Source organism: Acinonyx jubatus, chromosome D3 (assembly GCF_027475565.1).
Source record: "Acinonyx jubatus isolate Ajub_Pintada_27869175 chromosome D3, VMU_Ajub_asm_v1.0, whole genome shotgun sequence".
NCBI lineage: Eukaryota > Metazoa > Chordata > Mammalia > Carnivora > Felidae > Acinonyx > Acinonyx jubatus.
In genome coordinates this window covers 25,283,153-25,295,212 of record NC_069392.1, presented here as the reverse complement: position 1 = coordinate 25,295,212, position 12,060 = coordinate 25,283,153, and the positions used below count along the sequence as shown (strand labels likewise).

Genomic DNA, 12,060 nt, shown 5'->3' with positions numbered 1-12,060 from the left:
ATGGCCCTGCAGTGCACCAAAACCACAGGACATTGGAAGGTAGGCAGACCCACGGGGTGCTGTCTGAGGAGTGGGGGTGGGGCCGCAGAGATGGGCGACCCCCTCGGTCCTCCTCCCCTGAATCCCCACCTCACGCTGGGGCCATGTTATGAGAGCCCATTTTGTAGAGCATGCAATCAAGGCCCAAAGAGGGGAACGGGCTGGCCCAAGGTTACACACAGGGGTCTCGAATCGCACTTGGGTCTTCTGGCCCCCAGATTTAACCGTTACACAGTGGCAAACAGGTGACTGCACACAGTCTCTGGGCACGGTTTCTTCGGCCTCCTCTGTGTGAAAATGCGTTTGTTTCCAAATCAGCCTTTAAAAACCTAGAGGGTCCACAGAAGAGTCCAGATATAGTGATGGTCTTGAGACACTGGAAAATCTGGCCGGCATCTCCAGGTGGCAAAAAATAGGTGGCACTGAGCTGAGACCACCCCTTGGCGGGGTCTCTTCACCCACCTGGCTCCCGGAGACATCTGAGTTTGCGATCCCTGCCCCGCCCCCGCCCCCTAGGCCTGGGGTGAGGTCCTCGTCCCTCACACCCCCCCCCCCCCCACCGGACTCTGATTGAGGCTGGTCTTCACCTTTTCCCTCTGTCACAGATCGTGGTGTGGGATGAAGAGGGCTTCCAGGGCCGGAGGCATGAGTTTACGGCAGAGTGCCCCAGTGTGCTGGAGCTTGGCTTTGAGACTGTGCGATCTTTGAAAGTGCTGAGCGGAGCGTGAGTCTGGGCTGGGGGTGGCAGGGGCGGATCTGAGTTGGAATGGGGGCGGACAGGAAGGGATCTAGAAAGGGGTGTTCTAGGCCCTAACTTCCCAGACTCTAACGGTACCGGTGTGCCTTCCTTGGGTTTGAAGTGCTGGGGAGTGGTATAAGGTTAAGCAGGTTGTGCACTGCCCAAATGCAGCAGGCAACGTTCATGCAGAGCCTGCCCACTGGATGAGGCAGCCCTGTAGGGGCAGATCTTTCGAACCAAGTGTTGGGTCTGAAATGTCCCTCTTTTGTGTAAATTGAAAGCCACATATGGCCATTGGGAACTTATTTGGAGCTAGTGCGACTAAAGGACTGAAAAAAATTTTTTAACATTTATTCATTTTTGAGAGACAGGGTGTGATGGGGGAGGGGCAGAGAGAGAGGGAGACACAGAATCTGAAGCAGGCTCCGGGCTCTGAGCTGTCAGTACAGAGCCTGACGCGGGGCTCGAACTCACGGACCGCGAGATCGTGACCTGGCTGAAGTCAGACCCTTAACCGACTGAGCCACCCAGGCGTCCCCAAAACTAAAATTTTAATTTAACTTAATAGAAGTGTGAATTTAATTAGCTACATGGGGCTAGTGGCTACAAGAGTAGGTGGAAGTTTCTAAAAGTTTGGGAAGTAGCTTGAAAGGAGAACAAGGCTCTAAGTGATTCGGAGTCACTTTAGACTATGCCTGTGAGTGCCATGGAGGTCATCTGGGGTGGTATTTATGCACCTCACACCCGGGGAAACACTCTTCTAGCTTCTGCTCTGCACAGATGGGGAACTGAGGGTCAGATGGGAGCAGCGACCTGTCCAGGGCTGTGTCTAGCAAACCGCTAGGCTTTGCCGGGGAGGAGACAATAACCTCAGGTTCATTACTTACATGCGACAGCTTGTTTCTTATGCAGACAGCGAAAGCAAGGGCATCATGGTGGCAGCCGCGTCTCAGGTCCCACAGGATGACGCCAGAAGGGGCCGGGTGACAGCAAGTGCGGTGGGCGCCCCACTGTTGGGGAGCCGCTCCACGCTTCGGCTGGGGCTCGCTGCTAGACCCTGCAGGGTGGAGGGCGGTGGACAGTCCCATGTCTCAAGGGACCCCGAGAGTAATCGTCTCATGGAAGCCTTCTCAAGAAAGGGAGGTGGGTGGGAATGGTCCTTGGCCGCTCCTCACAAGACTGCCTGTCTCCCCACGTTCCTGGAGGATCACAAGGAATCCCACCAAGGCTTAGGTCAGCCTGTGATCAAGCCGTGTCTCCACGGCCCAGAGGGCCGCATGCAAGATGGTCAGGCACCAGCACAGAGCAGTTCCCCCACCCGAGGGACACACAGCAAGGCAGCGGACTACAGGGTCTGGACTAGGTTTCTTCACCTGAGCACAGTGGGCGTCCGGAGCCGGATACTTGTGTTATGGGGGCTGTCCTCTGCGTTCGGGATGTGTCGCAGCATGTCTAGCCTCTTCCTGCAGACACCCTCTCCTCCTTCCTCCCAGCGTGACAACTAAAAATGCTTCTAGACGTTGTTCAATGCTCCTAAATGATAACCACTGATCTTGCACTTGGGACGAATGGTCTCTTACCTCCTGTTCTCTCTGCCCTCTCTCTGCAGGTGGGTAGGTTACGAGCACGCTGGCTTCCAGGGGCAGCAGTACGTGCTGGAGCGGGGCGAGTACCCATCCTGGGATGCCTGGAGCGGCAACACTGCCTACCCAGCCGACAGGCTCACCTCCTTCCGACCGGTGACCTGCGCTGTGAGTCCCGCCACCACCTCGTCCCAGTGGGGACTTGGGAACAGAATATGCCAGAGTTCACATCCTCTTGTCACTTAAAAACATTTTTTTAACGTTTATTTATTTTTGAGAGAGAGAGAGAGAGACAGAGAGAGAGCATAAGTGGGAGAGGGGCAGAGAGAGAGGGAGACACTGAATCCGAAGCAGGCTCCAGGCTCTGAGCTGTCTGTCAGCACAGAACCCAACACGGGGCTCAAACTCACTGACTGTGAAATCATGACCTGAGCCAAAATTGGACGCTTAACCCACTGAGCCACCCAGGCACCCCCATCTTCCTGTCACTTCCGTGTGACATGGCTTCCCTCCCTTCTCTGAGCCTCAGTTTCTTCATCTGGAAGTGGGGCCATTTCGTGGGGAAGAAGAATGGGTAACATCTGGATAGAGACAGGTGCAAACGTTGTGCCCTTGGCGACTTTGGTTAAGATTTGAGCCCCTGCGTGTTTGGTGCCCCTCTTTTCATGAGTTGGGGATACTGGCAGATAAGATGGGGAGGAAGGTTCTACTTCTTGCTCCTGATTCCTTACCAGTGTTCCTGACTGTATGCTTTAGCTACTGTTTATGGAGTCGGGGGTGGAGGTGGGCACCGTTATCCCCATCTTACAGACGAAATAGCCGAAGCTCGAAAAGGTGTATTGTTTTTCTCCAAAGGCAACTTTTATTAATTTAAAAATCATTGATCATCCAGAGTTCAGGAAAACACCTGATATGGCAGAGTAAGAAAAGTCTCTCATCTCCACACCTCTGAGACAGAAGCCCGGTTGTAAAGGTGCTGGAGACTTCCTTTGGTCTTGTTTGTTACCCACAGATTCTGCCTGTCCCAATCGATACTGACATCTGTGTCTGTATCTATACGCCTATATCGTCTATATCTCTGTATCTAGGCCCACTCGTAACTTTGTTATAAAGATGGAATCACAACGAACGTCAGGCTTGGAAGCCAGCTTTTCTCCCTGGGCAAATACATCACAGTCATCCTCCTGGGTGATTAAATCTCTTTGACAGCATCGCTGTTCATGGCTCCCTAGTGTCTCAGGGTGTGAGTAAACTCATTTGCTCATGTATTTATTCCACAATGGCCCAGGCGCTGTGCCGATATAGGGACCCATGGTGGACTGTGGCAGATGCTATCCCTGATTTCACACAGTTTACAGCTTCCGATTTCATTGGCCCTCCAAACGAACCTGACAAGGAGAGGAGGTTAGCTTCATTTTAGGGGTACGGCAAAAGGGGAGAAACGTTGTGTGACATGTCCAAGCTGGTACATGGAGAGTCAGGATTTGAACCCAGATCTCAACAGTCCTCTTCTTACCTCCGTCTACCACCGGATCCCCTAGTGGGATGTTCAGGTTGATCCTTCTTTTTCTCTTTTCTTTTCCTTTCCTTTCGTTTCCCTTCCTTCCTCCCTTTCTTTCTTTCTTTCTTTCTTTCTTTCTTTCTTTCTTTCTCTCTTTCTTTCCTTCCTCCCTCCATTTCTTTCTTTCTTTCTTTCTTTCTTTCTTTCTTTCTTTCTTTCTTTCTTTCTTCTTTCTTTCTTCTTTCTTTCTTTCTTTCTTTCTTTCTTTCTTTCTTTCTTTCTTTTCCTCCCTCCATCTCTTCCTTCCTTTCTTTCTCTTTCTTTCTTTCTTTTTCTTTCTTTCCTTCTTTCCGTTCCTTTCCTTCCTCTTTCTTTCTTTCTTTCTTTCTTTCTTTCTTTCCGTTCCTTTCCTTCCTCCTTTCCTCCTTTCCTTCCTTTCTTTTTCTTTGCATACATTTCTGGAAAGGCAAATGCTATACCCTTGTAAGGTTTCTGGTGCTTGCTGCCTTACTGCCCTTCCAAAAGGTTTGCAAGGAAGGCTGATGGGGGTGGGGGTCAAGGGCAGGGGCTTAGCAGGGACTCCTTGGTTCTCAGCTGGGTGTCTGGTGGCCTGACAGTTTCCTTTGCCTACAGAACCATCGTGACTCGAGGCTGACCATCTTCGAGCAAGAGAACTTTCTGGGCAGGAAAGGCGAGCTGAGTGATGACTACCCCTCCCTCCAGGCCATGGGCTGGGATGGCAATGAAGTGGGCTCCTTCCATGTCCACTCGGGGGCGTAAGTGAATCCAAGGCTCTGCCTGGCGGGGAAGGAGAGGCTGTTAGGTGGGACAGGGACACCTCTTGTGAAAACTGTGTGCTGGGGACTTTGGGGCTCTGACGCTCACAATCCGGAGGAGGACACTCAGGCACAGGGAGGTATCAGGCGGAATTTGTGGGGTTGCAAGTGGTAGATTCCCGTATCAACCTGACATTGTTCCCAAAGGATATTTATTGACCCTTGTAACTAGCTTCAGGCATGGCTGGATCCAGGTGCTACAGCAGGGCTCTCTCTTTCCTGTTCTGTCTGTCTCACTGGGGCTATAATCTCAGGCAAGCTCTCCCCATGCAAAGACAACAGTGAAGCTTCTTACTCCAGCCCGCCCCAGGAAGGGCGCCTCTTTTCAGTGATTCCACCCAACGTTCTCAGAAAGGCTCTCATTGGGCCGATTTGGGTCATGTGCTCGACTCTGAACCAATTGTCATGCTGCAGGAAGGGGGTGGTCTAACTGGCTAGGAACGGTCACATGCTCTTCACCAAATGAGCATTTTCCCACGTTGACTGGGAGGTAGCGTAGGGTGGCGGGGGTCTCTCCCCAGAAGAGGAGAGAAGGGATGTGCAGCCATAAAGAAAAAGGTGTGGCTCAAGCACCGTGTTCCATGTCAGCAGCAGCTGGGTGACCAAATCTAGCCCAGGACGGACTGACCCTTCCCACCCTTTCCCGCAGGGGCTGGCAGGTGAGGCCTGACATGTGAGGTCTTCACTTGGGGAGGACGATACCGCCCCCTTCTAGGCGCCCTTTGGCTCTTGGCAGGGGTGAAGGTGGGAGGGCTTTTGTTTGTTTGGTTTTGGTTTTTGGTTTTAAGTTTTCTCAGGAACTGTCAGAGGATCTTGTTGTGAGTGGGATGAACCTTTTGTGGTTCTTGGGTCCACTTCTCTCTTGCCAAAGAAGAAAGAGAAGCTCAGAAAGTGAGACACCGAGTCTTGACTGGTCCTGAACAATGTAGGGGTCGATGAATTGAAACAACGTAGCCCGTTTCCTTGGAAGGACTTCTGGCTAAGGAAGGAGGGAAAGGAATAGGATTCCCTCCCTTTCTCCTTCCTTCCTTCCTTCCTTCCTTCCTTCCTTCCTTCCTTCCTTCCCTCCCTCCCGCCCTCCATAGTTATTAGCCCCTCCTCTGTGCTGGGCATTGCACTAGGAATCGGAAATCCCAATGAACGAGGCACACACACCCCTACACCTAGGAGCTCACCTGCTGGCGGAGGAGGCTGACATTTTACAAATAATCTGATAACTGTCTAATTATACGAGAACTACCCAGGACCCATAAGGGACTGTGTGGCCTGATTTGGAGAGCAAGTCCTCAGAACAAGCTGAGACCCAGAGGATAAAAAGAACTTGGCGGAGGGCCAGGCAAAGAATGGCTGGAATGGTGTTCTTGGCAGAGGGAACAGCATGATCAAAGGCCCAGTAGTGGGGGGAGCAGGGCACATTCCGGGCACTGGAGGGAGGCCAGGATGGCTGAAATGTGTCTGTAGCGAGTCCCTTTGTCCCCCGTGTGCTCACCTCGCTGATGCCTCTCTCGGGTAACCGTCTGCCTCTTCCCTTTCCCAGCTGGGTTTGCTCCCAGTTTCCTGGCTACCGAGGCTTTCAGTATGTGCTGGAGTGTGATCACCACTCGGGCGACTACAAGCATTTCCGAGAGTGGGGCTCGCACGCCCAGACCTTCCAGGTGCAAAGCGTCCGCAGGATCCAGCAGTGAGCAGGGGGGAACCGGCGCTGAGGAGCCAACGCGTGCTTGTCTGGACGGAGGAGCTGTGGCGGTCCTTCCGTGCCCTCTCCTCTGCCTCCCCCTGTGCCCCGTGTGAGCCCAGCACCCATGTGAGCCAGTTCATGCACAGTCAGCACAAAAAACAAAAAGTAATAAAAAAGAAGGTCTAGTGTTAGCTTGTGCTTTCCGACGTTATTAATCCTTTCAAAGAACCGGTCTTTTGCTTGGTTGGTGTGCTTGATCATTTGCCTGCGTCTTCCTTCATTCAGCTTTACTCTTCTCTTCAGTATTTCCTTGCTTCTATTTACTTTGGGTTTACTTTATTCTCCACATCTGTAGCTTCTTTTTTTTTTTTTAATGTCTATTTATTTTTGAGAGAGACACAGAGTGCGAGCAGGGGAAGGGCAGAAACAGAGAGGGTGACACAGAAGCCAAAGCAGGCTCCAGGCTCTGAGCTGTCAACGCAGAGCCCAACGCGGGGCTTGAACTCGGGAACAGCGAGATCATGACCTTAGCCGAAGTCAGATGCTCAACTGAAAGAGCCACCCAGGTGGCCCCACATCTGTAGCTTTTAAGGGTAGTCTCTTGGGTCATTAATTTTGGGCCCTGTTCCCCACCCCCTGCCATATATTCATTTAGAGCTATCAATTTCCCTATGAGCACAGCTTTGGATGCTCCCCCCAGATTTGAATTGGACGTGTCTCCATTATCATTCAGTCGGGTATTTTCTGTTTTCCCTTGTGATTTCTTCTTTAACCCATGGGTTCTTTAATAAGAACATGCCTTTAATAAAGGCATGTTATCCCTTTGGGATTTTCTAGATATTTTATTGTCATTGCTCTGTTATCAAGTCCCTGTGGTCAGAGAATACAGTGTATGAGATTTCAACACTCATGCTCGCTTTGGCAGTACACATACTAAAATTGGAACGATGTAAGATTGCAAGACTCTGAAATGAATCCAGACTTATTTTATCATCCAGCAAATGGTCTGTTTTGGATAAACTTCGATGTATACTTGAGAATTGTTTAAGGTTTGCAGTTGTTGGGTATAGCGTTCTGTCAGTGTCGATTAGGTCAAGCTGAGGTTGGTTAGTGTTTTTGGCAAATGCGGGTTAGATTTTTGTACATTTTTGCTGATTTTATTTTATTTTTTAAAAAAAAAATTAATGCTTATTTTTGAGAGAGAGAGAGAGAGAGAGAGAGAGAGGCAGAGCACGAGCAGAGGAAGGACGGCAAGAGAGCGAGACACAGAATCTGAAGCAGGCTCCAGGCTCTGAGCTGTCAGCACAGAGCCTGATGCGGGGCTCGAACTCACAAACCTTGAGATCGTGACCTGAGCCCGAGTCAGACAGTTACCTGACTGAGCCACCCAGGCGCCACTTTGCTGATTTTTTTAACTCAGATTTTTATCAATCACTGAGAGAGGGCTGTTAATATCTCCTACTATAACCTGGATTTATCTGTTTCTCCCTTTAGTTTTATCCATTTTTGTTTCCTGATTTTTTTTTCTTTTTTCCAGAATGTTGATACTCTGTTATTAGGTGTGTGCGTGTGTGTGTGCGTGTGTGTGTTTTCTTAAAACTAATCTGTTCATCCAACGTGGGGCTTGAACTCACAACCCTGAGACAAAGAGTCACATGCTGCGCCGACAGAGCCAGCCAGGCACCCGTCGGTGAACTTACGTTGATGATTGCTATCTTCCTGCTAAATTGTTCCTAGTACACAAGTGTTTTATTTTTTATGTTTTTAATGTTAACTTATTTTTGAGAGAGAGAGAGAGAGAGAGCGCGTGAGTGAGCGGGACGGCCAGCCAGTGGGGGAGGGCCAAACAGAGGGACAGAGGATCCCAAGCAGGCTCTGTGCCCAGCGAGTGCAGATCCCGACCTGAGCTGAAATCACGTGACTGAGCCACCCAGGCGCCCCCTTAGTTTGTGTTTTTTAAAGCCACGTGTGAAGGGGGCCAGTTCTCTCCCCTAGCGACATTTCTCATATTCCTTTTGTCTTTACCCCGTTCCTTCTCACATACTACCCTAAAGTCCTCTACCCTCCAAGGGAGGTCTCTGAAACAAAGAAATAAACTCCCTTTCCGTGCTCTCTCCGGCTCTCTCCCCACCCCTGGGTTCTTTATTATGTAGATTGCCTTAACAGTCATAAGCCCTCTGGCTCTTTTTTCCGGAGTGTCTTCCTTTGCTGTAAGTCAGTCGGACAGAGACCGGACAGGGTGGGGTCCGAGCCGCCTGCTGGAAAAGATAACATTATCCGGCTCCGGAAGGGGAGGGATGTGTTTGGGAACATTTGTTCTTGGGTAATTCTTAACCCCTCGTTGGGTCATCCCGTTCATTCAGACCAGCATTTGTCGGGGTCCCTCTGCGTGCCAGGCCCCCTGGGGAGTGGTAAACAAGGCACGTGAAGTCCTTACTCTCAGATGAACCCACCATGGGTTACAAGGTCCTGGGAGAGTGGGGGGAGCCTGTGGGCTGCCGGGCTGGGATGGGTAAGAACGACTCTGGGGCAGGTGATAGGAGATGTGTGGGGGGCGAAGACCCTCCTGGGTGCTTATTTCTACGACCGCCTCTTGTCTGAACTTGATCCCTGAATGTCCAGCTGCCTCCCGGGCACCTCCGCGTGGACGTCCAAACGCGCACTGCAAACAGCTCATCAAAACGGAAGCTACGTGGTTCCAGCTGGGATCCATAACATGTCTCTTTCTCACTCCCCAATCCAATCCATTGCAAATCCTGCAGGCTGTCCTTGCAAACTGTACCAGAATCCAATCACTTCTTATCATCCCCACTTGGTCCAAGCCACCCCCCTCCCCTGCCACCCACCCCATGTAGTTTCACGACCCAGGTCAAAACCAGAGCGTTCACACCCGCCATCAGGTCTGAGGCGCCAGTATGTGGCCCGGAGAGTGATGCCAGGTGGCTAAGAGTGGGAGGTGAGGGGGGCACCTGGGGGGCTCAATTGGTTAAGGGTCGGACTTTGGCTCAGGTCATGATCTCGCGGTTCCGGAGTTCGAGCCCTGCCTCGGGCTCTGTGCTGACAGCCCAGAGCCTGGAGCCTGTTTCAGATTCTGTGTCTCCCTCTCTCTCTGCCCCTTTCCAACTTGCGTTCTCTCTGTCTCTCTGTCTCTAAAAAATAAAGATAAAAAAATTAAAAAAGAAAATGGAAGGAAAATGGACCTTGTCACTCCTTTGCTCAAAACCCTCCTCTCCTCCCCACAAAACAACACAAAACACAACACAACACAACACAGCACAACAGCATCTTTCTAGTTAACCGGCTGGCCGTCACCTGCCTCTCCCATGGCCCGTCTCACCCACTGTCCCTCCAGTGAGTCTTCCTCGAACATGCCAAGGGCATCTTGCTTGCTGTTTGCCAGAACAGAGCCCTGCAAAATGGCAGCTTCAGCAACGGATAAGTATTTCTCGCTGTCCTGGAGGTTGATGTCCAAGATCAAGGTGCCATCAGAGGTAGTTTCTGGTGAGGCCTCTCTCCTTGGCTCGCAGGTGGCTGCTTCCTGTCTGTCCTCACCTTTCCTCTGTGTGTGCGCCCCCCATGACCCTTCCTTTTTTTGGAAGGACCCAGTCCTATTGGGTTAGGGCTCCACCTCAATGGTCCAACTTAATCACTTCTTTAAAGACCTTTTCTCTGAATTCGGTTACTTCTGAGGTCCTGGGGTTGGGACTCAAATGTATGAATTCTGGGGGGAAGCATTTCAGTCCACAATACCAGGTTTATTCCCAAGTTGAGGTTCTTTGGGTTCTTGCTGTTTCCTGTTCCCTTAGATATTTCCCGCCAACCCTCTGTCCCCTTCACCTAGAGTCAAAGGTTCATAAACTGTCAGACCTGGAAGGAATCTTCTATATCAAATCTAGTGTTTCACAACCTTTTCTTCATTATTGTCCTATCCCCACTCCAAAAGTCTTTCTTAGACATTCTTTTCCTGATTGTCACCCCACCGTGAAATTTTAATCCAATTTTATATTACAACTTAATACAAATTTGTGGCACAAGTTATATTACAATTCAATACAAAGCTATATCAGAATTTTAATATAATGTGTGTCTGTGTATGTCCTATATGCATATCTATGCTTTATATATAAAAAGAATTAAGGTTGTTTTTGTTTGTTTGCTCCCAAAGAACCATTTTCACCTCCTTCCTGGGGGTGCTACTGCCCCCCGTGAGAATGTATAATCCCTCACCAGCATTTCTCACAGACCTAGAACAAACAATCCTAAAATTTGTATAGGACCAGAAAAGACCCCAAATAGCCAAACTAATTTTGAAAAAGAAAACCGAAGGGGCGCCTGGGTGATTCAGTCAGTTATACGTCCAACTTCGGCTCAGGTCATGATTTCGCAGTCTGTGGGTTCAAGCCCCGCATCGAGCTCTGTGCTGATGGCTCAGAACCTGGAGCCTGCTTCGGATTCTGTGTCTCCCTCTCTCTCTGCCCCTCCCTGCTCACACTCTGTCTCTCTCTCTCAAAAAAAAATAGACATTTAAAAAATTAAAAAAAAAAAAAAAAGAAAAAGAAAAAGACCAAAGCTGGAGACATCACAATTCCGGGCTTTAAGCTATACTACAAAGCTGTAATCATCAAGACAGTATGGTACGGGCACAAAAACAGACACAAAGATCAATGAACAGAATAGAGAACCCAGAAATGGACCCACTGATGTATGGTCAGCTAATCTTTGATGCAGCAGGAAAGAGTATCCAATGGAAAAAGGACAGTCTCTTCAGCAAATGGTGTTGGGAAAACTGGACAGGGTCACGCAGAAGAATGAACCCGGACCACTTTCTCACATCGTCTCATCCTTTCTTTACCTGCAGGGAAATGGAAACTTCAGGAGGGATAGGGACTTGCTCAAGGACATACAATGCGTGAGAGGCAAAGCCGGGATTAGAACACAGACTTGCTGATATTGTCCAACTGCCAATATCACTCATTCATTCATTCATTCATTCAACAAACATGTATCAAATATCTACAATGTACCAAACTCTACTATAGGTTCTAAGGATCAAACAGGGAAGGAAACAGACAAAAATCCCTTCTTTTAAGGGATATCAATTTGAGTTGGGGGGACACAGATGTTCTCCCCATATCTCCACAGTCCTCCAGTTAAGAGTCGTCAAAGACCATTTGGCAGATGCTGTTACATTGTTCCTTGAAAAAAAAAAAATGACGTCCAAAAGGCATGGGCATCACTGGTGTCTGTTTTGCAGCCCTTTGCCAAGCCTGCGATAGTTTATTGTGCGTTGTGACTCTCTGGAAGGGAGAATGGAGTATTCAGACTTTCCCAAACTAATTTGACCACACAACAATTATTATTATTATTATTATTATTATTATTATTATTTTAAATGTTTATTTATTTTTGAGAGACAGAGAGAGCAGGTGGGGAGGGACAGAGGGAGAGGTGAGAGAGAGCGTCCCAAGCAGGCTCCATGCTGTCAAGGCAGAGCCCAGCACAGGGCTCAAACTCACGAACTGTGAGATGATGACTGAAGCAGAAATCAAGGGTTGAATGCTTAACTGACTGAACCACCCAGGCACCTCACCACACAACTATTATTATTATTATTATTATTATTATTTTGGCAGAGCATCTTGCATGATGAGCGACTTGAGTAACACAGGTGGGAAATGCTCAAC

General features: G+C 49.5%; 1 protein-coding gene across 1 annotated transcript; it reads left to right on the top strand.

Annotated features, from left to right (window-relative positions):
* On the top strand, positions 1-6,550 carry CRYBA4 (crystallin beta A4). Its single transcript, XM_015075869.3, has 5 exons — positions 1-39; positions 645-763; positions 2,388-2,529; positions 4,496-4,638; positions 6,236-6,550. Exons 1-5 carry the CDS (start codon positions 1-3, stop codon positions 6,381-6,383), a joined length of 591 nt encoding a protein of 196 aa, XP_014931355.3. The 3' UTR covers positions 6,384-6,550.
* The last annotated feature ends 5,510 nt before the right edge of the window (positions 6,551-12,060 follow it).